The sequence below is a fragment of the Chionomys nivalis genome, chromosome X, assembly GCF_950005125.1.
Source record: "Chionomys nivalis chromosome X, mChiNiv1.1, whole genome shotgun sequence".
NCBI lineage: Eukaryota > Metazoa > Chordata > Mammalia > Rodentia > Cricetidae > Chionomys > Chionomys nivalis.
This window is the reverse complement of record NC_080112.1, coordinates 25762599-25790167: the sequence shown is the minus strand read 5'-3', so window position 1 is coordinate 25790167 and position 27569 is coordinate 25762599. Positions and strand designations below refer to the sequence as shown.

Genomic DNA, 27569 nt, shown 5'->3' with positions numbered 1-27569 from the left:
CTTCCCAAAGTTACCCTGTCCTAACCCATGAATGGTTCTCTTTTTTTATTTCCTTCCTTCCTTCATTTCTTTTTCTTTTCTTTCTTTCTTTCTTTCTTCTTTTTTTTTTTTTTTTTTTTTTTTTGAGATGGGATCTCACTATGTATACCTCCTGAACTGGAATTTGCTAAGTAGAAAGACTACGAGGCTGGCCTTGAACTCATAAGCGATCAGCTGCCTCTGCTTCTCCGGTGTACAGGATTAGAGGTGTGTGCCATTACTCTGCACCTTTTGAAAAAACATTTTTTTTGAAAAACATTTTTTTATTATTGTGTGTGTGTTGTTGAATATGTTTATGTGTGCATCATTTAGAGGTCAGAGGATAACTTGAAGGAGTCAGTTCTCTCTTACCTTTATGTGTGTCTGGGCCATTGAAATCAGGTCTTCAGGCTTGGTGGCAATAGCTGTTATGCACTGAGCCACCCCATTGGCCCTCATGAATGTTATATAACAAATATGAGTAAGAGAGAGAGAGAGAGAGAGAGAGAGAGAGAGAGAGAGAGAGAATATGAAAGCTAGACCAAGGAGTGGGTATGAGAGCTTCAGAAGGACGTTGCAGATGTAACTAAATCAGGGGGTTATTTTGTTTTGTTTATTTAAGACAGGGTCTTAGCTTTGGTTGGAACTCTCTGTGTAGAGTAGGCTGGCATCAAACTCAGAGAGGTCCACTTACCTCTGCCTCCCAAGTCCTGGGATTGAAGGTGTGCACTCCCACGGCTAGCTTAGAAAAATCAGGATCAGCCAGGCAGTGGTGGCGCATGCCTTTAATCCCAGCACTCAGGAGGCAGAGGCATGCGGATCTCTGTGAATTCGAGGCCAGACCAGACTACAGTGTGAGTTCCAGGACAGCTAGGAATGTTACACAGAGAAACTCCTCTCGAAAAATTAAAATAAAAAAAAATAACAAAAGAAAGAAAGAGGGCTGGAGAGATGGCTGAGCGGTTAAGAGCACTGGTTGCAATTCCAAAGGTCCTGAGTTCAATTCCCAGGAACCACATGGTGGCTCACAACCATCTGTATTGAGATATGGTGCCCTCTTCTGGCCTGCAGAGACATATGCAGACAGACCCACTGTGTACGAAAGAAAGGAGAGAGAGAGAGAGAGAGAGAGAGAGAGAGAGAGAGAGAGAGAGAGAGAGAGAAAGTAAGTCAGGGTCTTGTTATGTTACTAGGGCTGGTTTAAAACTTCTGTGTCTATGCTGGGCGATGGTATCTCCCAGCACTCGGGAGACAGAGGCAGGCAGATCTCTGTGAGTTCAAGGCCAGCCTGGTCTACAAGAGCTAGTTCCAGGACAGGCTTCAAAGCTACAGAGAAACCCTGTCTCAGAAAAACAACAACAGCAACACTTATGTGCCTAAGTGATCTATAACATCAATCTCAATAGTAGTCAGGATTACAGGCATACATAAGCATTGTTAGTTTCTAAATTAAGGATTTTGAAATGGGGAGATTAGTCTGGATTATCCAAATAGACCCTAATTGTAACCACAAGTGGTTTTGTTTGCTTGTTTGTTTTGAGACAGGGTTTCTGCTTAGCCCTGGCTGTCCTGGAATTCACTCTGTAGACCAGGCTGGCCTCAACTCATACTCACAGTGATCCTCCTGCTTCTGCCTCCCGAGTGCTGGGATTAAAGGCGTGCGCCACCATCGCCCGGCACAAGTGTTCTTATGAAAGGTAGGTGATGCACACCTGACTGACAGGGAGGAAGAGACTGTGTGAGAGGGCTACAAGCCAAGGAATGCCGGCAGTCGCCAGAAGCTGGAAGAGACAAAGAGTAGATTTTCTCTTACAGAGACCAGAACAGCTTTGGTAACACCTTAATTTTGGCTCAGTGAAACTGACAGTACACTTCTAGTTCTCAGAATTGTGAAAGAACAGATTTCCAAATTTCTGTTATCTTAAGCTCCCAAATTGATGATGATGAGCTATACAGCCACAAAAGGCTAACACTGAAGCCTTTGGGGTGGAGCCGGAAGCTATTGTGGAGCACTTAGATATGCTTGGGAATTACTGGGAACAACTTAAGGGCACAATTGGGCACTACTTGGGTGTTGTTAGACCCATCAAAGGGCCACGGGGTCACTGGAGAATGGTTTGAGTATGGTTGGGAGATTGGGACTGTAAATGGGTTACGTTTGCAAGTAGCACTAGGGGATACTGAAAGGCAATTTGAGGGTGTAGATGAGACTTCTTGGGGGCATGATGTAGATGGCACAGTTGAAAAAAATGGTTTTAGGGTTTTAAATTTTTTGGGTTTTTTTTTGTGTGTGTGTGCACTCTTTTTTTTTTTTTTTTTTTTTTTTTTTTTTTTTTAGGTTTTTCGAGACAGGGTTTCTCTGTGGTTTTGGAGCCTGTCCTGGAACTAGCTCTTGTAGACCAGGCTGGTCTCGAACTCACAGAGATCCGCCTGCCTCTGCCTCCCAAGTGCTGGGATTAAAGGCGTGCGCCACCACCGCCCGGCTGTGTGTGCACTCTTGTAAATGTACAGAAGTCAGAGAACAATTTGCAGGAGTCAGTGCTGCTTCTCCGCTTGTTGAGGCAGGGTCTCTCTTCTTTCTGTGCCTGTGCTCTATAAGCCAGGTGGGTGGCTTGCAAGATCCCAGCCAGGTATGGTGGGGAATGCCTGCAACACTACCTCGTAGGAGGAGGCTAGAGAGGCGGAATCAATTCAAGGTCATTTTTAGCTAGTGGTAAAGTTTGAAGCCAGCCTGAGCAATTTGCATCCTAGAGAGAGAGAGAGAGAGAGAGATAGAGATATACAGAGAGAGGGAGAAGAGGAGAGGAGAGGCACACACCTTTAATTCCAGCACTCTGAGGCAGAAGCCAACCTGGTCTACATAGTTCCAGGACAGCCAATGCTATGGAGGGAGGAAGGCAGGGAGGGAGAGAGGGAAGGAGGAAGGGAGGGAGGCATGTCTTTAACCCCAGCACTTGGGAGGCAGATCCATCGGGATCTCTGAGTTTCAGATCCACAGAGTGAGTTCCAGGACAGCCAGAACTGTTACACAGAGAAAAAAGCTCCCATCCCCCCAAAAAAAGAAGAAAAAGAAAAGAAAAAGAAAAAGGAAGACAGGAAGAAATGTCAGAAGTAAAGCTCAGGGAAACAGAGCACAGACACACCCTCATACAGAGAGAGGAGAGAGAGAGGTAGACAAGTTAGGCATGAATGAACATCCTTAAAAAGTAGTGTAGTTTGGGGTTCCAGTTTGTGGGTGTAGTTGTGATACTAAGGAAAGGAAGTTAGGGAGTATTTATAGGCAGAGTTGGGGCTCCAGGGGAATTTTAGAGGTGAGGTTTACAATTATTGAAAAGTGGCTTGGAATCAGTGACATTAAGTATTGCTAAAGGGCATTTGGGGGATATTTTTGGAAGTTTTTCATTTTGTTTTTGTGTTTATTTTTAGGTTTTGTTTTCAACATTGAAAAAAACTGAGCTGGGCGGTGGTGGCACACGCCTTTAATCCCAGCACTCTGAAGGCAGAAGCAGAAGATCTTTGTGAGTCCGAGACCAGCCTGCTCTACAGAGTGAGTTCCAGGACAGGATCCAAAGCTACAGAGAAACCCTGTCTCGAAAAACCAAAGCAAACAAGAACAACAAAAGCACAGACTGCTTGTTCCATGCTACAATATGTATAAACCTTCAAAACCTATGCTATGGTGAAGCACTCTTGGGAGGCTGCAGCAGAAGCATCACTGGGAGTTCAGGCTAGCCTGGGATACGGTGTGAGACCATGTCTCATAAAATGCTCATCACCGCCGGGCGATGGTGGCGCACGCCTTTAATCCCAGCACTTGGGAGGCAGAGGCAGGCGGATCTCTGTGAGTTCGAGACCAGCCTGGTCTACAAGAGCTAGTTCCAGGACAGGCTCCAAAACCACAGAGAAACCCTGTCTCAAAAAACCAAAAAAAAAAAAAAAAAAAAAATGCTCATCACCATCACCACCGAAGCCTCATGCTAAGTCAGACATTAAAACATCTGCATGTGGTGGCTGGAGAGATGACTCCAGGGTTAAGAGCACTTGCTGCTCTTCTAGAGGGCCCAAATTGTGGCTCATAACCATCTGTATCTCCAATTCTAGGGAAGCTGATGCCCTCTTCTGGCCCCTACAGGCATTGGATGAATGTGGTACAAACATATATATACATGCAGCCAAAACACTCATACACATACAGTAAAAATAAATGTTTTAAAGATTTACATATTACATTTATATAAAATGTCTAGAATAAAGAAAATCTATAGACAGTTGATTTGTGGCTGTTGTCTAGGACTGAGAATGGGACCTTATTGGGATGGTGGAGGCAAGAGGATCAGGAGTTGATGTTAATTTGTTTTTTTCTTTTGTTTTTACAAACACTGGCATGAACCACCTGGGAGCCAAACTCAGGTCCTCCAGAATAGCAGCCAGTGTTCTTTTTTTTTTTTTTTTTTTAAAGATTTATTTAGGGATACAGTGTTCTGTCTGCATGTATGCCTGTCGGCCAGAAGAGGGCACCAGATTTTTTTTTTTTAACTACAGATGGTTGTTTGCCAATGCCGGGAATTGAACTCAGAACCTCTGGAAAAGCAGGCAGTGCTCTTTACCATCCGAGCACTCCCCTGCCCCATGAATCAGGAGTTGAATATCATCCTCAATCACACAGCAAGGTCAGGCTAGCCTGGGTCACATCAAATTGTCTCAAAAAATGGGGAAGAGCCAGGCGGTGGTGGCGCATGCCTTTAATCCCAGCACTTGGGAGGCAGAGGCAGGCGGATCTCTGTGAGTTCGAGACCAGCCTGGTCTACAAGAGCTAGTTCCAGGACAGGCTCCAAAACAACAGAGAAACCCTGTCTCGAAAAAACCAAAAAAAAAAAAAAAAAAAAATGGGGAAGAGGCTAGGAGTTTAGCTTGGGAGGTGGAGGAAGGAGGATCAGAAGTTCAAGATTATCTTTGACAACATAGAGTTGGGGGTCAGTCTGTGCCTTATGGGACTTCAACTCCCATACAAACAAACAAACAAAACAAAGTTTTGTAGCAATAGGATGATCTGTTAGTAGAAGGCGCTTGTTTTGGTGGGGTGTCCACGGAGCATGGTTCGCTGTTAAACAAGCGACAGTTGGAAGTGATTCGAGGTGCAAGTGGAGCCTATATTGGTCATAATTAGTAATGTTCAGGGTGGCGCTGCACATTCTTGGATGGCCCCCTGGGAATCAATAGAGGGTGGTGTGGGGATCCCATGGAGTGGTTAGGGTCAACAAAAGGTGTTTTCCATGTTCAATAAAATTAGGATTTAGGAGGGATATTCGGAGTGCGGCATTTATTTCATTGATAGAACACTTACCTATTATGCGTGAGGCCCTGGGTTCTGGAAATTCCTGGCACCGCAAATGAATAAATAATATAAATGCTGTTTAGAAGCTATTGACTTCAAGCGTCAGTTGAGGATGGTGAAGGAGGTTGTGGAAGGCAGTTTATTGGTGCAGATTGACTATTGAGGAAGGGTGGATTGACTACTTGGGATTAACAGTTGGGGGAACTATGGGAAGTTATTTGAGGGGTGCAACACAGATGAAAAGAGTGATTTGGAGGCTGCTGGAGTGTAGCTTGAAGTGCACACCCCAAGGATCTACTTATGAAAAAAATTTTGCACGCAATTTTACATTCACGGAGGATAACTTGTGGGTCTAGCCTCGTGCAAACAGATGATTTCTGCATGCTCGATAGATAGAGTTGTGTGTTGGTGCAGGTCAATGACAGCAGACAATGGCCTGGAGGTACTGCTTGGGATCAAAGACAATACTTTGGGGATATAATTTGGAGGATAACGGAAGGTCGTTTGGGAGAGCATCTAGGAGATGGCAAAAGGAATTGTTTGGGGTACTGTAGAGGCGTGATAAAGGCTTGTAGATAGCATTTGAGATACTGCCTTGGGGGAAGAGTGACTTGGAGTCGGGGCACCCGTCGGCTCACCTAGGGGGCGTGGCTTAGGGCTCTGTCGCCCCAAAAGGCGCGTGCGCACACGCTCCCCGCTTCTTCATTCCTGGCGCTCCCAAAGCTGGAAAAAAAAAAAAAAAAATCGAAGACCCAAACTGGCGCCTGCGCACTTTGTGCCTGCCACTGCTGTGGTCCCGCGCCCCGCCCCCTCGTCCTCCAACCCCCTAGGTTCGCGCTCAGCGGCAGAGGTGGCTGTGCAGCCAGCAACGGACGTCTTGAGTTAAAGGTGAGGTGCGCGGGGCCCCCGCCCCCGCCGCACCTCTCCCACCATCTGGGGGTTCCCCATCTACCCCCGAAGGCTAACGGTAGTGCATGCGGTCGAACGCGGCCCGGAGGTAGGGAGCAGAAGACTAGGAGGCGCGCTTCCAGGGACGAGCGGGGCGCTGCGAGGGAAGGCGCGCCCACTAGATGTCTATCGGCTTCTACCGACCCCACCTGCACAGCGGTGCGAGGACCCTCGGTGAGTAACCTTTCCTGCCAGGAGAAGAAGGGTGGGGACAGGGCGGGACGAGGCCCGGAAACGTCCACAAGGATGGACCTGCGCGCGCACCTACACCCTTTGACCCTCTGCCCCCACCCCTGACCCCTGTCTGACCTGTCGACATCCCTTTTAAACTCCGAAGTCCTTGGCCCAGAGCCTTCAGTCCTACTCCTGACCTAACTATATTTTGGCGTAGTGTGATCTTGAACCCCTTCTTTGTCCGCCAAGCCCAGTTCTGATCCCCAGCCCCATCCAGGTTTGTGTTTGGCCCAGGTCCCTGTTTGACCATATTCTATCTCTGAAGCCCTTGTTTTGAAGCCCAACAACAACTCCGGATTCTGATCGGATGCTTGACCACACTGTTTTCAAAATGCTTATCCAGTCTCTGAATTCCTTCCACTAACCCTAGTTTGTTCCGGTTCTATCCTGATTGCTGACCTCTGACTTCTGTACCCCCCTGAACTGTGGCCCTGCCAACACTCCAGATCTCCATCAGTTTTCCCTTTTTTTCTCCCTGATATCACCACTTCGTCCCTGCCTTCATTCTGTCTTTTCGTGTTCCTGACCTCCACCTGAACCTGCCCCTTTCCCTCCCTGATCACTGGCTTGACTTATCCCAGTCATGTCTTCTGGCTATTTTTCTACATTGGTGTGTGTCTCCTTGTACTTTTTCCTCATCTTCTGAACCTTAGTCTTCTATCCAGCATCTTGTCTTGGCTCTGTTCTTCTTAGACAAGATTTGTCTACATAGCCTTGCCTGTCCTGGAACTTGCTATGTAGTCCGGGATGGCCTCAAATATGTGATGTGCTCCTCTGGCCTCTGCCTCCAGAGTGCTGGGATGATAGGCATGTACCACCACCATGCCCAGCCTTTTTTTTTTTTTTTTTTTTTTTGGTTTTTCGAGACAGGGTTTCTCTGTGGCTTTGGAGCCTGTCCTGGAACTAGCTCTTGTAGACCAGGCTGGTCTCGAACTCACAGAGATCCGCCTGCCTCTGCCTCCCAAGTGCTGGGATTAAAGGCGTGCGCCACCACCGCCCGGCCCCAGCCTTTTTTTTAAAGACAGGGTCTTACTATGGAACCTAGGTGGGTCTGGAACTTGTAACAATCACTCTGTCTGCACCTCCAGAGTGTTAGGGTTAGAGGCGTGTCCCACCATAGCTGGCCCCTGCTCTGCCTCCTGAGCTCCATCTATCTTATAGTGACTTTTTCTCTTTTAGACCTTGCACTCATTCTTGTCCTAACCTCAAATCCCACTCCCCCAACCAGGCCTCCCGTTTTACTTATTATTGTAACCTTCCAACTTGTTCAGCCCTTCCTAACATCCATTTCCCATCCCTTTTGTACTCTGAGTCTCATTAGCCCTTGCCTCAGAACTTGAAGGCTCTTTGTCCCCAGGGCTTCTACAGTATGTTCCTTATACAGAAACAAGTAGCCTTGTAAGCTCTTTGCAGCAGGCGGAGTTTTTGTATGGGATCTCCCCATCCCCGTCTCCATCCGAGTGATCTCACATGGAGCTTGCATTTCTTTTACTGCCCTAGGAGTGCATGGAAACGTTCCCACAAGCCCTGCTCCCCTGAACTGTGAAAGAACACCCTAAATTATTCATTGACTCTCTGGGAGTCGGAGAGGTCTGGATCGTGTTTTCAGTCTTTCTATATTGCGGCCTGTCCCATGTTGGGGGAGGGAGGCTACGAGACGTCATGTCATCTGTGGCACCTGATTTTCAGTTTTGATTTTGGTATTATCTCTGCTTCTTGGGACTGACAAAACCAAACCAAAGAAAACTGTTCTTGGTCAGAGGCTTCAGGACTTGGTAGGGGTGAGATGAGGGAAGGAATTTCTTTCTTTCTCTCATGAAGTTATCAATAAACATTTTGGTGCTAAAACATCCCACCCATAGGGGTCTCTGTGCTGTGTGTAGGGGCATAGGCAGCGACTGTTGCTGGATGTTAGAGTCAGGCTCATTCAGCCTGGTAGTGCTGTATCTCCAGCTACTCAAGAAGCAAATGTGCCCAGGTGGTGGTGGCACACGCTTTTAATCCCAGCACTCGGTAGGCAAAGGTAGGAAGATCTCTGTGAGCTCAAGGCCAGCCTGATCTACAAGAGCTAGTTCCAGGACAGGCTCCAAAGCAACCCTGTCTTGCCGAGTGGTGGTGGCGCACGCCTTTAATCCTAGCACTTGGGAGACAGAGACAGGCGGATCTCTGTGAGTTCAAGGCCAGCCTGGTCTACAAGGATTAGTTCCAGGACAGGCACCAAAGCTACGGAGAAACCCTGTCTCAAAACAAAAACAAAAACCCAAGTACTTCTAGACCAGCCTGGTCTACAAGAGCTAGTTCCAGGACAGGTTCCAAAACCACAGAGAAACCCTGTCTCGAAAAACCAAAAAAAAAAAAAAAAAAAAAAAAAAAAAAACCCAAGTACTAAACTGAAACTGGGCAACATGCCTTAAATCCTAGCACTTGGGATGCAGAAGCAGATGGATTTTGAGTTCAAGGCTAGTCTGATCTACAAAGTGAGTTCCAGGACAGCCAGAGATACACAGAGAAACCCTGTCTTGAAAAACCAAAAAGAGGCCGGGCGGTGGTGGCGCACGCCTTTAATCCCAGCACTCGGGACAGAGGCAGGTGGATCTCTGTGAGTTCGAGACCACCCTGGTCTACAAGAGCTAGTTCCAGGACAGGAACCAAAAAGCTACGGAGAAACCCTGTCTCGAAAAAACCAAAAAACAAAAAACAAAAAAAAAAGAAAGAAAAGAAAAAAAAACCAAAAAGAGAAAGAAGAAGCAAATGTGGAAGGTTCACTTGAGCCCAGGAGTCTCTGGTCAGTCCAGGCAATAGCAAAGCCCATCATTTATTTATTTATATTATTTATTTGTTTATTTTTCATGCAGGATCTCAACATGTAGTCTTAGTTTGCCTGAAACTCACTCTGTAGCCTCGAACTCTCAGAGATCCACCTGCTTCTGCTTCCCAAGTGCTGGGATTAAAGGCGTGTGGTACCATGCCTGGCAAGGCACATCTCCTGTCTCATCCTCCCTGGTGCTGGGATTACAGGCAGGCATCACAGCTTTCCCAGTTCGTGCATCTTTAATGATAAATTAGAGAACGGGGTGTGGGGGGGGAGGCACACACACCCTCTTTCAAATATGGCTGCTTTTGGCAAGAAGGGAGACTTTAGAGGCTGCAATACCAGCTGTCTATCTCAAATGCATCTGAATATGTTTAGTTCTTTGTAGCTAATTTTTTAAAATGTATTTATTATGTATACAATATTCTGTCTGTGTGTATGTCTGCAGGTCAGAAGAGGGCACCAAACCTCATTACAGATGGTTGTGAGCCACCATGTGGTTGCCGGGAATTGAACTCATGACCTTTGGAAGAGCAGGCAATGCTCTTAACCACTGAGCCATCTCTCCAGCCCTGTAGACAATTTTTTAAATTATTTATTTATTTATATTTTATGTGTGAGTGCCTAGTAGAGGGCACCAGATCCTGTTATAGGTGGTTGTGAACCATCATGTGGGTGCTGGGAATTGAACTCAGGACCTCTGGAAGAGCAGCCAGTGCTCTTAACCACTGAGCCATCTCTCCAGCCCTGACAATTTTTATATAATATTTTTACATTTATATCATATGTGGAAGTCAGGGGTGCGTGTGTGTGTGTTTGTGTGTTTGTAGACATCCTTCAGGAGTCTGCTCCCTTCTTGCACCATGTTAAGTCCTAGGAATTTAACTCAGTCCTCAAGCTTCAGGTGGCACTGGAATATCCTGCTGGCTACCCTTTATTTTTGTGTAAATGTGCATCCTTGTGTGTGAGGGCTGGTGTATGGCTGTCAAAGGAAGACTTCAGGTGTTGGTCCCACCTTCTGATTTGTTTGAGGTAGTCTCTCATTTGCAGTGGTACTGTGAATTCCAGGCTTGCTGGCCCACATGCATCAGGGGAATTCTTTTGTCTTTGCCTCCTATCTTGCTGTAGGAGTGCTGGCGTTACAGACATGAGACATTGTGTCTGACAACTCACGTTTGGCTTGCTTTGCGAGGGTTTTTCCCTAAGACATCTTCTTGGCTCCGTGAATACTTTCAGTTCTTGATTTTGGATAGGGAGAATTCAAACAAGGTTACCCAAGAAAAGAAAAAAACCAAACATCTGTTTCAAATTTATTGGGTGAGGCTGAATGATACCAGCTCTGTGTCAAAGGGAGCATCCAAAAATATCTGTTTGATTCATTGCGGAGGAATACTTGTAATTATAACAGCATTGCACTTTGGGTACTGATACCCTGTCTGATGAATAATAAAAACCCAGAGACAGGTATTGGGGTTCAAGATGAAGATCAGAAAAACAGCCAAGCCACTAGAGAAATCTTATCTCTATCAAGGCTGGGTGACTGCAGACTGAGCTCTGAACATCTGTCTCCTCCCCTTTAGTGCTGGGATTATATTCCCCTTTCGTGCTGGGATTAAAGGTGTGTGATTTACTATTACTGGGATTTAAAGGTGTGAGCCACCACCGCCTGGATCTGTTTCTGCACTGATCTTTGGTAGCCCAGGGTGACCTTGAACTCACAGAGATCCATCTGCCACTGTCTCCCAAATCCTGGGGTTAAAGGTGTGTGACACCACTGCCTAGCCTCTAGTGACTTAATTTTACCTTCTGATCTTCAGGCAAGTTTTGTTTATTTATTTGTTTATACAGATAAAGTATCACTATAATACCTAGCCAGTTGCTGTATCCTAGCAAGCTTGAATTAAGTCAGTTGGTTGCGATAACTCTGTGAGTATCTGTTTCTGTTTTATAATTTTGTTTTGAGACAGGGTCTTTCTATGTAATCCTGGCTGACCTGGAACTCAATATATAGACCAGGCCGGCCTCGAACTCATAGAGAGCTTCCTGCCTTTGCCTCCCTAGTACTGGGAATAAAGGTCACCTATGCCTGGCAACTGTTTTATAAGTTATCATTGAGGAGTTCTCCAAGTTCCTATAATGTTCCCTTCACAACCTCAGTTTCCCTATTTAACAGATTGAGGACATTGAGGCCCAGAAAAGTGGTTTTTCTAAACAGTCACATGGCCAGTAAGTGACAGAGTTAAGTCCCTGACTCACCATTCGCTCTTTGTACAGTATGCATGTGTGTTTAGCGGTCAGACTAGGTTTGTTCAGATTGTGGGACTAGGGCTATAGCCAGTGGCAGAGTGCTTGCTTAGCATGCACAAATGAAAAAATCACGAGTGGGGCAATGATGTGTGTGCGAAACTCAGTCCTACTTGTTTACTTGGCCCAGGAATCATTGTCTATTTCCCACTTCCTTTTAAACTAGTCTGCTTCTGTGGATTTATTTTTATTTATGTATATGTATCTGTGTCCATATATGTAACATGCGTACTGGTACCCCCAGAGGTCAAAAGAGGGCCTTGGTTCCACTCGAGCTAGAAGGTGGTTGTGAGCCACCAGATATGGATACTGAGAATCAAACCCCAGTCCTCAGTTCTCTAGAAGAGGAGCAAGCACTCCTTTTTTCTTTTAAGATTTATTTATTTTTATATACATTGGTGTATTGACTGCATGTGTGTCTGTGTGAAGGTGTCCTCAGGTCCTCTGGAGTTGGAGTTACAGACAGTTGTGAGCTGCCATGTGGCTGCTGGGAACTGAACCTGGGTCCTTTGGAAGAATAGCCAGTGTTCTTAACCCCTGAGCCATCTCTCCAATCCCTCAGCAAGTGCTCTTAACCACTAAGACATCTCTCAAGCCTCAGATTTATTGTTCTTTAAAAACAAGCAAACAAACAGACAAAATTGTTGGGGCTGGAGAGATGTCTCAGCAATTAAAAACACTAGCTGCCCTTCCAGAGGAACTGATTTGAATTCTCAACACTCACATGATGGTTTACAACATCTGTTGCTCCAGTCTTCTGGCCTCCATAGGCACTGCAGGCACATGGTTTCCAGACATACGTTCAGGCTGACATTAGTGTTCTTTAGTCCCAGGATTTGGGAGGCAGACACAGGTGGGTTTCTATGAGTTTGAGGCCAGTATGGCTTACACAGCGAGTTCCAGGACACTCAGGGCTATATAGTGAATCCCTGTCTCAAAAACAAAACAAAACGAAAGTAAGTAAATAAAATCTTAACTTTTTTGAAACAGGGTTTCTCTGTGTAACTCTGGCTATCCTAGAAATCACTCTGTAGCCCAGGTTGGCCTCGAACTCAGAGATCCGCCTGCCTCAGCCTCCTGAGTGCTTGGATTAAAGGCATGCGCCACCACCACCTGGCCAAATTTTAAGATTTCTTGAAAGATTTATTTTATTTTATTTTATTTTTTGGTTGTTGTATTTATTTATTTATTTATTTATTTATTATGTATACAATATTCTGTCTGTGTGTATGCCTTCAGGCCAGAAGAGAGCACCAGACCCCATTACAGATGGTTGTGAGCCACCATGTGGTTGCTGGGAATTGAACTCAGGACCTTTGGAAGAGCAGGCAATGCTCTTAACCTCTGAGCCATCTCTCCAGCCCCTTGTTGTTTGTTTTTTAGAGACAGGGTTTCTCTGTAAGAGCTCTAGCTGTTCTAGAACTAGTTCTTGTAGACCAGGCTGGTCTTGAACTCATAGAGATCCACCTGCCTCTGCCTCCCTGAGTGCTGGAATTAAAGGTGTGCACCACCACTGCCCAGCAAAAGATTTAATTTTTAACCCTGTGTGTGTGTGTGTTCGAGTACATGTGCAAAGGTGCACCCAGAAGCTAGAGGTATTAGACCCCTGGGACTGGAGTTATAGGGGGTTATGAGCCACGTAACATGGATTCTCAGAATTGAACTCAGGTCCTCTGGAAGAGCAGTATATACGCTTAACTATTGAGCCATCTGTCCAACTCCAAATTTCTTGTTCTTGCGAAGGGTTGTTAATGATTTGATGTGAGTTACATGTACTATGAAATACCTTCTAAAGTTCATTTGATCTCTGTTGTCTATTTTGCTCATTTTATGGATGAAGTAACAGTTTTTGCCCTCCATTTTATGGTAACCTAAACCCCAAGGCTCCATCTGCATTATTAGCCAAATTTTCTCATTTCTCTTGTCCCTGATTATAGACATGCATTTTCCCGCCATGTCTGCTGATCTACAAGATGGGGAAGGGAGGCCATGGCCAGGACGATAGTCCCCAGAAGTATTCACCTAGTTGCTCCTGTGCCTGCCTCTCACCTCCACCAGTACACCAAAGGAGAGCTAAGCGGGAAGGGAAAGGCAGGGCACTTTGTGGTGTGTTGTGATCCAGCTGCCCTCACTCCCCCTGACAGCGGAACTTCCTTGTGGTCTGTAATTGACAAGGATGTTTGTGTTCTTTCTGGCTGTTGGTTTTCCACAGAAGCAGTAGAGGTATAAAAGGCTTTAGCTCGGGGCAAAATAAAGGTTGCTGTTCTTCCACCTGAAAAGAAGCCTCCATGTGTCAATCCCAGCACCCCCACCCCACCCCCCACCAGTCTTGGCTATCCAGGCTGCGCTGGCTGCAGCAATAGTGCACACCATAAATTTCACAACCAGGAAGAAAGGTGTGTAGGAAGCCTTAATAGCATGGGACTGAGGGAATTCTTCTCTAAGTTCTTCTCCCCAGCATGGGAGGGAACAGCCAAACAGCCATCCCTGTCCATACATGGCCTGGCCTTCTGTAAGGGATCTGGGTTAGGTTTGGGTTCTGTAGTCACAAAGCAGATCATGTTACCTGGAGTAGAAGATGTTTAGAATGTGCCCAGGTAGGGTTGTGTTGAGGGACATCATAGGGACTCAGAGTTCTCAATTTCCTTGTCTGCCATAAAGCTTCGCTTCAGGCCACAAATGTTAAGCAGAAGGAATCGGGAAGAATATGCTAGGATACAGAAGTCTGAGCTGTCTGTCTGTCCCTTCTGCCTTTGGGAGCAGCCACAGGCCACCTCTAGCCCAGGGTCCAGCTCTAGCATTCTGATTCCAAACTCCTTCTCATGCTGATTTTGTTTTGTTTTGTTCTGGAACTTGCTCTGTAGATCAGGCTAGCCTCAAACTCACAGAGATCAGCCTGCTCCTGCTTCCCAAGTGCTAGGATCAAAGGTGTGCATCACCATGCCCACCTTGTTGTTTTTCCAAGACAGTTTCTCTGTGTAAGAGTTCTGGCTGTTCTGGTGGCCTCAAACTCATGGAGATCCCTCAAATTTATGCCTCCGAGTGCTGGGATTAAAGGTGTGCACCCCCACTTCCTGGCTCCTTATGTTTTACATCATCATGTTCTTAGGCAGGCCTTTTCACCTTGCCAAGGCCCAGCTTCCCATTCCTTGTTCAGACAAGGCTCTTTCTGTGCCATCTCTCAGGTTTGTAGAGCAGAAACCAAGATTATTTCTTCCTGGACTATGGAAGATGGTGGCTTGGGATCTGGTCCTCCTTAGAAAGGTTAGTTTCTGCTGGGCGGTGGTAGCACATGTCTTCGTTCCATCCCAGCACTTGGCAGGCAGAGGCGGGTGAATCTCTGAGTTTGAGGCCAGCCTGGTCTACAGAGTGAGGTCCAGGACAGCCAGGACCACACAGAGAAACCCTGTTAACTTCTCTCTGCAGCTTAGAAAACCATTAACCTAATTATGGGAAAAATTTTCCCCAAGACCTTCTTTTATCCCTGCATTGCTCTGGGAGGGAAGGCTAAGAGTCTGGAGAGGTAATGCACTCTGCTCAGAGTTAAAAAAAAAAAAACAGGTGTGTGTGTGTGTGCGCGCGCGTGTGTGTACGTGTGTACCTTTCAGCTTCCTAGCTCCCATTCCCCGAGGTGCTACCTTGTATAGGCAGGCTCCAGTGGCCTGGGGATCTCGGCAGCAGTAGAGGCAGGAGAAGCAGTGGCTGGCTGCTCCTACAGCTCTTAGCGCTTCTTCCCCAGTTCTTTCTTAGGTGTCTGCAGTGAGGAGAGAGTTCTATGCTTTCTTCTTGGCCCTGTTGGGCACCCTGAGTGAGGCACCTGGTCCCAGAGACTGCTTCCCCAGGAGTGGCCCTAGCCCTGGAAGCCGGCAGGTAAGGGTTAAAAGGTATGGGCCAGCCCAGTTCCTGTCCAGGTAGGCTGGGCCTTACCTAGTGGGAGGCAGCCAAGGCAGCAGCCACTGCTGTTCTCTTCTACTGCCAGGAGAGCTAGGGCCTGGACGAGACAACTGTGCTTTTTGAGCTATTTGAGGCTGTCATACAGCACTCTGGCATTGGTGAGTACCTCGGAGCAATGGGCCAGGGGTGTGAGACTGTGAAGGCGCAGGGATTGAGGGCTGGGATGCAGTGTACTGAAGTGATCTTCCAGAGAGCCTGGTCAGGCGGGAGAAGTCCATCGACAATAAAGGGTTGCGATAGGAGGGGCAATGTTGGGTACAGGAGGAGCTGGGGAGCAGGGCAAATTCCCACATGCCCATTCTCCTTTCTTGATAGAGAGCAATTTAGGGTTGGAAATGGAGGAAGAGGGATGGAGCAAAGAGACTCAGCCCCCTCTTCTCTGCCCCATCCCTCCCACTTTTCAGAGTGGCCTCTTTTATCAGGGCTAGTGCCTCAGAAAAGGCCAACTGAACTATTTAGAAACCATGTTGTTCAGGCTCTGTTTCTCCCTCTATTTGTTCACCCAGAGTGATGGAAAGGGGTGTGCTGTGGCGGGGAGGGAGCACTGGGGAGCAGTCCAGACTTTGCGTGTGTATTTGTTCAAGTGGTGGCAGGATGTGGAACTGGGGGCTCTCATTGACAGTGTTGGAGTGCCACCCAGGTGAAGTATCTTGGTTGTAAACAGTCATTACAGCCAGGAATTTTTCTCAGCTATGGTGTCAGAAGGGCAGACCTGAAAAACCTGCTGGGCCTGCCTCTGGGTGTGTGTGTGTGTGTGTGTGTGTCCCCGCATGTGCCCCCTGTGACTCTCATACTACAGTCTGTCCCAGCAACAGGACACAGAATGACAAGGCCCTGGGGCGGACAGGAGGGTCTCGGAGGCCTGTGTGAGGGAGCGCTAGTGACGCAGGGGTGGCAGTGACGCAGGGGTGGTGGCGGACTGCTTTCTCGCTATCTTATCTTGGTGGGAGGCAGCCCTAAGTCCCAAGGCAAGTGTGCAGAGCACAGCAGAGTAGAAGCAAAGGTTCCTGAGTCAGGTATGGAGGTGTGGGGCGTTGACCTGAGTCTAGCCTGCCCAGTGACCCAATGACTCATGCCCTAGCTATGTCCCTAGGTCAGGCTGACAGGGTGGAGTCGGGGTTCCTGTCTGGACCCTGTGTTGACGTCCACGATGCTCTGATCTAAAGAAGGAAGGGTTGAGGCACTCGAATGAGGAGCATGAGACTGATGGTGGCGAACGGGGTGAATGGACCCAGAGGTCAGGGGAGTTGGGTTTCTGTTGGGGTGGAAAGGGGTTCAAGCCAGCCTTGTGAAAAGTTTTCCAAACTAAAATGGGGCCTGGGAAAAGTAGGAGTTCTAGGAGCTGAAGGACAGAGGAATCTGAGATGGGACATCAAAGAACCCCTGCCGTACTGAACCCCAGATGGGTGGGCTTGTGAGAACCTCTGCACTGCGTAGTGTCTGGATTTGGGGATTGTGTCACATTGATGTTGAGGATAGTGCATGAGTCCTTTGAGGGAGGGTCACAGACCCTGTGGGACAGCCAGGAGGACAACAGATAAACTGGGGGAACCTTGTAGGCAGTTTGATTATACCCTACAGTGTGAACGTGGGGAAGGAGCTTAGAGCCAGGCTGCCTTGCTTGTCTGGGTCTTTTCTAGAACATCACAACAAGCTGTGAAATTCAAGGTAGGTTAAAATGGGAACTCTGCTATCTCCATTAGGCCTTCCTAGTTACCTACCTTGGAGGTTAGCACAGGTGGTGGGAGGTGATGTCACCTGGTTGCCCAGCGGGGGACCAAGCAGGATGTGGGAGGGAGGGAGCAAACTCCAAAGAAGCAGAAGGAGGGCTGGCAGCTAGCCAAAGCAGGCTCCATGGTCATCCAGGGCTTCTAGGGACAGAAAAAGGCAGATAATGGGTTATCCATGGCTGTGGATGGCTCTTCTCACCCATCCCAGCAGGATAACTTCTGTGCTAGTTTCAGAAGAGGGTGGGAGGGAAGAGGAGCTGGAGGGACCCTGAGGTCAAGGGGCACTCCTTGCTACATCAGGGCAGCAGGGTGGAATTAGAACGCGTACAGAGCCAGATCCGGTCTGGATACCTGGCTCGGCTCTCTTGCGTTTGTTCACTCGGTTACTTGTTCAGCCAGCTGGCGTACATTTGTGGGCTACTTGCTGTGTGCAGCAGCATTTGCGGTGCTGGAGCTACTGATTCCCTGGGGCAGACCTGCTCCCTGTCCAAATGGCAGTACAGGGAGGCCCAGGCTCTTGTTTAGTGGCAGCTGGGAGAGGGTGGCACTCAGGAACCACCTCTGAAAGCGGCAGCTAAGCCCCGAAATGAGCTGGGCATGGTAGTGCCTGCCTGTAATCCCAGCATGTGGCAGTCTGAGGCAGGAGGATCGCTGTGAGTTCAAGAGCAGCTTGAACACAGTTACTTTCAGGCTAGCCTAGTCTACAGAGTGAGACTGTGTGCTGAAACTCAAACACCTCCAAAATAAGTGAGAAGCAAGGTTCTGCTGGTGAGAGGATGGAACCCAGTGCCCTAGACTGTGGCCACAGCCTGGGCAAAGGCCCTTTTCTGCCTGATCGATGGACCGAGGTGCTCAAGAGGCAAATGGCAGGATTGGAGCTGCTGTCTTGAGGAATTGTATAGAACCAGAGGGGTTGTCCTATGTGAAGCCCTTTACTGGGCAATTATTTCGGCTCTCTGTGCTTTCCACCCCTCATCTCCTAAGGAAAGGTAATAATGACGGAGCTCCTGCCTGAGGGGTTTCAAAGATTCATTGTGACAGAGCAGATAACTGTTCCAGGCACCCAAGGCTGAATATGTGCTCGCGGTTGGTATACTCAATTGAACCTGTACCATTAATTCTCTCCCTAGGTGAGACTCCTGGCTGTGGCCTATGGGCCTCTGAGGAGGCATTGTAAGTCTGCCCAGCTTCCCACTCACTGTGTCAGCACTCAATGGGAAGGGAACCAAGGTACCAGGCCAAGTGGGTCCAGACATTGACACAGACTCTGAGTGGGCAGGCCAGGTAGGTGGGTGGGGCCCGGGGTACTTTCTATTCCTAGCTGGAAGATGGGAAGTAGGACTGGCCTTGGGACTGGGGCTGTCGTGGGATATGCCTGCTTAATGCCTTCTGTGCTGCGTCACTGCCAGGCTTTGTCCAGCCACCAGCCACAGCCTCCAGACAGTACAAGGATGGAAGTCAAAGGTCAGCTGATCAGCTCCCCTACCTTCAATGCCCCAGGTAAGCGGCTGCCTCCACTTCGTGCTGTCCCCTCCCTACCCCGAGTCTCCATGTGCCTGCTTGGGAAGGGTTGGTCCCTCTCCCCACAGTTGCTCCAAGATGTCCTGGTAGTCTTCATCTTTGCTCCCTCCCCGTGCGCAGCTGCCCTGTTTGGAGAGGCTGCCCCCCAGGTGAAGTCAGAACGTCTTCGAGGGCTGCTTGACCGCCAGCGGGCCCTGCAAGAGGCCCTGAGCCTGAAGCTTCAAGAGCTCAGAAAAGTCTGTCTGCAGGAGGCGGTGAGGGCCTCACCCCAGGGCTATTAGGTGGGGGTGAGGGGTGGGGTAGGGTGAGGAGCCAGGGTGTCTAGGCAGGCAGACTACTATGATAGGTGCCTAACCAATTGTCTGGGGGTTAGGAGTTTTCTTGTCACCCTGTGTGTCCTCAGAGTTTGACTTAGACGTCACAGTATCAATGCTGATCCATAGTCACTGGTCAATAATTTTAAACCTCCCCTCTCCAAAGTGAAAACTGTTTCCAAAATTGGGCAACAGAGTTCATCCTGAACTGACGCAGGGTGAATTATTGTTCCCTTCTCTCCACTAGCCCATCTATCCATCTGTTCATCTGTTTTCTGAGACAGGGTCTCACTCTGTAGCCCAGGCTGACTTAGAACTCTCACTGAAGCCTAGGGTAGTCTCTATCTCATGCGTTAGCCTCCCACGAACTGGAATTCTAGGCATGATCTACCACAGCTGGCTACAGCTCTGATTTTCCCTTCTCAGTGTGAGTGTCCACACGCTTTTCCTGAAGGAATAATAGGGCTCAGGGGATGGGGAATTTGCTCAGTTGACCATGTAAGCATAAGGACCCGAGTTCAACCCTCAGAAACTATGGAAAAAGAATGGCCGGGCATGGTGGCCAGCACTTGCAATCCTGTGCTGGAGAAGCGGAGACCAGATGGCTTCCCTGGAGCGTTCTGACTAGCCAGGCTAGCCTAATCAGCAAGTCCCAAGCCAGTGAGAAAGAAACCTTGTCTCAAAAAAAAAAAAAAAAAGGAGATAGTATCCTGAGTAACAACATCTTCCAAGATTGGCCTCTGGCCTACACATACGTACAGCTACAGGCGCAGGCGCACGCACACGCGCACGCACACACACGAACTCTAATGGGGTTCAGAAGACCAGCCCCTGTGTTATATGTGCAGCATATACAGTGGGCTTTTATAATTATAAAAACTAAGAACTCAGCTGGGCGATGGTGGCGCACACCTTTAATCCCAGCACTCGGGAGGCAGAGGCAGGCGGATCTCTGTGAGTTCGAGACCAGCCTGGTCTACAGAGCTAGTTCCAGGACAGGCTCCAAAACCACAGAGAAACCCTGTCTCCAGAAACCAAAAACCAAAAAAACTAAGAACTCTGGGCTCCAGATTTCCAAGATACCCAATGGCCCGGAGATTTTTTTGGAGCCACTGAGGGACTTAGGGTCCACACTTCCTACCCTTATTACTTTATGTCATCTCTCCAACTAACCCTTGTAGTTTCTGTCTCCATCCCCTCCAGGAGCTAACTGGCCAGCTGCCCCCTGAGTGCCCACTGGAGCCTGGTGAACGTCCTCAGTTGGTACGCCGGAGGCCCCCTGCAGCACGTGCCTACCCTCCACCACACCCGAACCCAGTACACCACCCCTTGTGTCCTGCTGAGGTAAGCAGTTGGGTGTGGGGAGCAAGATGGTGCAGGTGAGGAGCAGGGGCAAACAAGGGCAGAATGAGGGTTATGGCCAGGAGTGGGAGGAGCTAAGAAGGGAAAGAGTTTGAACTGGTGGGTTCCCCGTGCAGTATGAGACCCCCAACTTTGTCAAGACAAGCTTCCTATCTTTAGATACATAGGCCCACCTCCTCATCCTGTCCCTTGAGGCAAACGACTCCCCCAGGAAGAACAGGCCCCATTTCCAGTATAGATGGGCTCTGCCAACTTCCTGCTACTTGGGTAGTCATTTCTATGATTTAGCTCTGTTCCATCCCTCTTGGCTTGTGCAGGAGCTGGCTCTTGAGGCCTTGGAGCGTGAGGTGTCCGTGCAGCAGCAGATCGCAGCTGCTGCCCGCCGCCTGGCCCTGGCCCCTGACCTTACTGGAGAGCAGAGGCGGCGGCGGCGCCAAGTGCAGGTGGATGCCCTGCGGAGGCTGCACGAGCTGGAAGAGCAGCTCAGGGACTTCCGGGCCCGCCTTGGCCTCCCGGTGCTGCCACTCTCCGCAGGAGCACTAGTCAATGCCCAGGGTGTCTGCATGGGCACACGCCTTGCTCAGCTCAGTCAAGGTAAGCCAGGTCCCACATCCCTCCAGTGCGTGGGAAAATGACCCTGAGAATGGACTGTGGCTTATGCATATAGGAGTGGTGGAGTGGCTGAGCAGCCGTTGAAGGCAGAGAGGTGAGCAGGACTTATAAGGGGAATGCCCATCAAGGAGAATTGTAATAACCTGACTTGAGGTTCAGAGGACTTGAACAGTAAGCAACAGGAAGATGAATACTCAAGTTCATGGTGGTCTTGGATTCAGGTAAACGTTGACCTAGGCCGATCAGCATTCTAGAAAGTCATTCTACCATGGAGCTACATCCCCAGTCCTCTTCTTTATTTTTATTATTTATTTAGTTAGTTAGTTTTTTCTCGACAGGGTTTCTCTGTGTAGTCCTGACTATCCTGCAACTAGCTCTTGTAGACCAGGCTGGCCTCGAAACTCACAGAGATCCGCCTGCCTCTGTCTCCCAAATGCTGGGACTAAAGGCGTGCACCACTACTGCCTGGCTTTTGTTTTTATTTTTAAAAATAGTTATTCATTTTTATTTACATGTATGTGTTCCTGCGTGAGTTTACATTTACCACACACATACAGGCGTTTGTGGAGGCAAGTGGCTTTGGAACTCTTGGAACTAGAGTTAGAGACTGTTGTGAAGTGCCTGGTGTAGGAACCGAACCCAGGTCCTCTGCAAGGGTAGCAAGTGCTCTTAACCTTGAACCATCTCTCCAGCACATTGTTTTTTTTTTTGTTTTTGTTTTTGTTTTGTTTTAAGTTTTTTTTCAAGACAGGGTTTCTCCGTGTAGCCTTGGCTGTCCTGGAAATCACTCTGTAGACCAGGCTGGCCTCGAACTCACAGAGATCCACTTGCCTCTGTTGGGATTAAAGGCGTGCACCAACACTGCTCGGCTCCCTTGTTTTGTTGTTGCTTTTATTTTGAGACAGGATTTTGGTAAGTTGCCCAGACTGGTCTTGAACTCATTCCATGTTCCAGACCGGCATTGAACTTATTTTACACACGCACACGCACACACACACACACATGCACCCTGCTTCATAAAGCCTTTTAGGTAGCTGGAATTAGAGGTCTGTGTGTCTGGCAAAGATGAATTTTTCTTGGGAAGGCGCCAGAATCAGGTAGCAGAAGGCAGTGCACACAGAGATGCTATCCAGCGGTGCAGGGGATGGAATTCAGACCTTGGAGTGACAGGGTGCCTTTTCCTTTCTCCCCTGTAGAGGATGTAGTTCTGCACTCGGAGAGCAGCTCCCTCTCAGAGTCAGGGGCCAGCCATGATAATGGTGAGAACTATCCCCCAGCCTGAGCTCACCCCTCCCATGTCCTCTGAGAATATCTGTTGGTTCAGCCCCTCTTCTTTAGCCATGCCCCATGCTCCCATGTGCCCTTAGCTTCACCTGTCTCCGCCTCCTCTGCCCTAGACCTTACAGGTCAGCTCCTACGTTTGCCTTGCTTCCTCTCTTAGCTTGTCGGTGCCCTCCCTTAAACCTGCCCTGCTCCTTCCAGGCCCTCTCTCATTGAATTCTACCCTATTCTCCCTTCTACCCAGAGGACCCTCATAGCTGCTACCCTCTAACTGAGCGCCCCTCACCACCAAAGGCCTGGGACCAGTTTCGGGCAGTATCCGGAGGGAGCCCTGAGCGGCGAGCCCCATGGAAACCTCCCCCTTCAGATATTTATGGGGACCTGAAGAGCCGGCGCAACTCTGTGGCCAGCCCCACCAGGTAAAGAGGAACCTTTTCCTCCTTTCCTGGGACTAGGAGTGGGATCCTGAGCCTGGGCTGGCAGGAGGGCCTACTGGTGAGTGCGGTTTCTAACCTGGGTCCCGATGTGGGCCTGCCATCTCTGTCTAGCCCCACCCGCTCGCTGCCCAGGAGTGCCTCCAGTTTTGAGGGGCGAAGTGTGCCTGCCACCCCTGTCCTCACCCGGGGCACTGGCCCCCGGCTTTGCAAGTAAGGGGACTCTTGAGGGTGGGTCTGAGTATCAGAGGAGGAAACCTTTAATTCGAACTGTAGATGTTGAATAGGAATTTCCAAAAGATGTGGGACATGGGCAACTGGGCTTTGAAAGGTGGCTAGAAGCTGGCATGGGAATTGGAGGCAGAGGCGTGAGAGATTGAGTATGGGCTTTCCTGCATTTTTGGGGATAAGTCATTTTCTTTCTCTGAATCTTTTCTTCCTTGTTTGTGAAGTGAGTGCCTTTGAGAGACACAGGTACAATGCATGTTGGGTAGCATGTATCAAATGCCTACTTTCTGCTAATAATCGGTAGCATTTGTGGTGGATAGCAGCTCCTTTGTCATCCTAAGATCCCTCTGAGGAGGTGCTATTATTTGCATTTTATAGGTGTGGAAACTGAGGCACAGAAAGGTTAATTAAGTAACTTGTGAGTAAACCAAAGTTGTGAAGTTTGGAGCCCATGCAAAGTTTTAAACTAGTCAGCCTTGACATGCCAAACAGTAACGTTCCTTAAGTCCTTAAATGCCTACTTTTCCCATGCTGTGAACAGAATCCCTGTCTTTTGGGGGCATGCTTCTGTGCATGGTGGGACAGTTGTTTGGGGCTGGTTCACAGACCTGGTGGTTAGAGTTCAGAAAGCCTTTAGTTCCAGTCCTAAGGCCTAGGACTTTCTTCAGGAGGTAGAAAGGAGCCATGAGAATAGCCTTAGCAGGAGAATAGGAGCTGTGGGAACAGGAGGGTGCCTGTGTATGTCCTTCCTTAGCTAGCCTTTCCTTCCCATTCCCAGAAACATTTACCCTAAGAGCTTGCGGCCTTATCTCGGTGAGCATTTCCATGCCCTACCCTCTGGCTTCCCGTCTGGGGCCAAATCTCAGTGGCCCTTACACACACTGCTTAGTAGCTACATGCACACGACTGGTCCTGTTTTAGAGATAGTGAAGGCTCAGAATGAGATGGGGCAGTCAGGGCACTCGTCATTTGTCTTCTTTTTCTGACCCTGCTCTTCTTACCGCACCTCTGTTCTCCAGACCGGAAGGCCTCCATTCTCGCCAGTGGTCGGGTAGTCAGGACTCACAGATGGGCTTTCCTCGGCCTGACCCTGCTTCGGATCGGGCCTCCCTCTTCGCAGCTCGCACCCGCCGCAGCAATAGCTCTGAGGCCCTGCTGGTGGACCGGGCAGCTGCTGGGGGAGCAGGATCTCCACCTGCGCCCCTGGGTCCCCCTGCTGCTGGTCCCCCAGTCTGCAAGAGCAGTGAGGTGCTGTATGAGCGCCCCCAACCAGTCCCTGCCTTCTCCTCCCGCACCGCTGGTCCCCCAGACCCTCCTCGGGCTGCCCGACCTAGCTCAGCTGCCCCTGCATCCCGTGGACCCCCCCGACTCCCACCTGTGTGTGGAGACTTCCTCTTGGACTATTCATTGGACCGGGGCTTGCCCCGTGGTGCTGGTGGGGCAGGTTGGGGGGATTTGCTGCCTGCTCCTGAAGTCCCAGGACCCCTTTCCCGCAGAGATGGGCTCCTTACCATGCTCCCTGGTCCTCCACCCATATATGCAGCTGATGGCAGCAGCCCCCTTCTCCGCAGCAAAGACCCCAACACCCGTGCCATTCGTTCCAAGCCCTGTGGCCTGCCCCCAGAAGCTGTGGAGGGTCTGGAAGTGCATCCAAACCCATTACTCTGGATGCCGCCACCCACCCGGCTACCTCCAGCTGGTGAGCGAGGCGGCCATAAGAACCTTGCCCTGGAGGGGCTCCGGGACTGGTACATCCGGAATTCGGGACTGGCCATGGGGCCCCAGCGCAGACCTGTGCTCCCACACGTGGGCCCAACACACGCACCCTTCCTCCATGCCCGCTGCTATGAAGTGGGCCAGGCACTATATGGTCCTCCCAGCCAGGCACCGCTCCCGCACTCGAGGAGTTTCACAGCACCCCCTGTCTCCGGCAGGTATGGGGGTGCTTTTGCTGATGGGTAGGGGTATTGATTGAGATGCTGAATGTATCCTGACCGGGGAGCACTTTGTCAAGATACCAGATGAGTGGGACCACAAGGAAACTAGCTGCGGTCTTGGCATGGGGTCACTTTATCAGACATGGCCTGCCTTAGTCCTTAGGGTCCTGGTGAGGGGGATCTTGGATGTTGGTAGCAGGAGTTCTTTCCCAAGCTTTAGAAAGATTCTATTCTATGTATTCTCCCTAGTACATGACAGCTGGCAGTGAGCCTTGAAGTCAGGGTGCTGGGAAGAAGGGACATACGTGCTCCATGGCTTTCTCTTCTAAACTCCATACCCCATGCTTAAGAGCCTGAAGGTGCTGTCCTGTGCCTGTCTCCACCTCTTTAACAAGCCTCTTTTCCTCTCTCTGTGTGTGTCCTGTCTGTCTCTTCCTCTCTTCCCTTCCCTGTCTTCCGGATTCCTGCTGTCTTTTCTAAAGATACTACACGGACTTCCTGTATCCCCCGGAGCTGAGCGCTCGTTTAAGTGACCTGACGCTAGAGGGGGAACAGTCTTCCAGTTCTGATCCCCAGACCCCAGGGACATTGGTCTGACCCTTCCTGATAAGCCTCTTGTTGGTCTGGACATAGTCCAGTCTGGGGAACATACAGTCAACCTCGCTGAGCCCTGCGATATGGTTGCTCTTGGTTCTGAGGGACAACTGCTTGATCTCACAGGATCCCTGGCTTCTTTGGGGCCCAGAAGGATGTCCGATACCCCTGCATCTCTTCTCATTCTGTGCTGGGGGACTGGAGGGCCCCAGCTAGCTTCAAAGAGGGGGATGATGGTTTGGGGACTCTGCCCCTTCCTCCATTTCTGTTTACAGTTGTGATTTAGTATTCACTGTCTTTGCCCAGCACTAGGTGTTTTATAAAAGGGAAGCTGTGAGCTCAGTCCTGGTTGGGTTCATTCCTGTCCTTATGCCCAGCCTGTTCCATTCAGGAGCCACCACCCCACCTCAACAAAATGGACCATATAGAGTCTCGGGGGTTAAGAGACTGCTATGAAGAGAATTCCCTGCCTCCTCCCACTAGAGTTCTTGGACAGATGGGCTCCTGTCCACGTTTGGAAGGACGGAAGTCTAGGTGGGGTGCCTGAAGGAGCTGTTGTCTCCATCTCTGCCCATGGCCTCTGTGCTGACTTTCCCCGGTCAGGAGGCTATACAAGAGTTTGTCAAGAAGCAGAGCCATTTGAGTATGTCCCATCCTGGGATGCTGCAGTGGTTAAACCTGGCAACTGGTCAATGCCAGCAAAACCCTCAGGTGACATCTGGCCATGGGCCACAGGCCACATCATGTCCTCCTTGACATTCCTCTGTTTACCACTTTTTAAACAAATCCACATAAGCTGTGTTTTCTATATTGTGTGTGACTTTCTGGAACTGGGGGTTCCCCTACCCCCTTTACCTGGTGTTAAATTTTCTTTTTGTATCAATGGATCTGGGCCCAAGACACTACTCACACTGGAAGGGGATTTCTATAATAAATGTATAAACTGAACCCCTGGATTGCTTCTTTGTCTGCTTCATCACAGGAACCCACACCTCTAGTGAAGACCAGATTATATGTATATATTTATTAGACGGCACAGGGACCCACTCTGTAGCCCTGGCTGGCCTGGCACTCAGTTGTAGACCACATTGGCCTTGTACTCAGATCCATCTATACTGGCATAAAGGGCATGTACAACCACGGCCAGTCAGAAAACAAAGTTTTTTTTTTTTTTTTTTCTTTTTTGAGACAGGGTTTCTCTGTGGTTTTGGAGCCTGTCCTGGAACTAGCTCTTGTAGACCAGGCTGGTCTCGAACTCACAGAGATCCGCCTGTCTCTGCCTCCCGAGTGCTGGGATTAAAGGCGTGCGCCACCACCGCCCGGCAACAAAGTATTTTTATGGGGAGAAAAAACACTGGAAATAGCTTACAATAGTGTTATGTGTTTTGTCTTCTTGAGCTAGTTTGTATGTAGCCAGGGCTGGCCACAACTCAGTCCCCTTGCTCTTCACTGCTGGGATTCCCGGCGTCACAATGTCCAGCTGACGTGTTGACCACTTGCTTTGTGAGATGGGGCAGCTTCTTTGTCTCCCTGCACTTATACTCCTGGTCCACTTATAAGAAGAGAATATCCAGGGCTGGAGAGATGGCTCAGTGGTAAGGGCACTGCGTGCTCTTCCAAAGGTCCTGAGTTCAGTTCCCAGTAACCATATGGTAGCTCACAACCATCTGTAATGAGATCTGGTACCCTCTTCTGGCCTGCAGGCAGACACAATATTGTATACATAATAAATAAATCTAAAAAGAAGAGAATATCCAAAATGATAGTACACATTTCTACGTCCCTGTGTTTTAATTAATGCTAATTCAGAGGCAGCAGGTTTGAGGGCCATAGAAGTCACCTTTTCAGCACAAATACTTCAGTCAGGGATGGTCCAGCAGAACTGAAGACAGCCACTGGGTTGTTCATTGAAAGGTACAAGAACTTCACACAGGAGGCCAAACAAGCTTGA

The 27569-nt window shown here is 49.2% G+C and overlaps 1 protein-coding gene across 1 annotated transcript; it reads left to right on the top strand.

Moving 5' to 3' along the window:
- Positions 1-6156: 6156 nt before the first annotated feature.
- On the top strand, positions 6157-26566 carry Ccdc120 (coiled-coil domain containing 120). The gene is given in 12 exon segments (XM_057760399.1): positions 6157-6475; positions 18466-18567; positions 18570-18619; positions 18745-18835; positions 18977-19110; positions 20374-20514; positions 20850-21126; positions 22341-22403; positions 22670-22844; positions 22974-23072; positions 24107-25021; positions 25507-26566. Coding segments are annotated over 11 exon segments (2079 nt in total). The 5' UTR covers positions 6157-6475; positions 18466-18548; the 3' UTR covers positions 25622-26566.
- The last annotated feature ends 1003 nt before the right edge of the window (positions 26567-27569 follow it).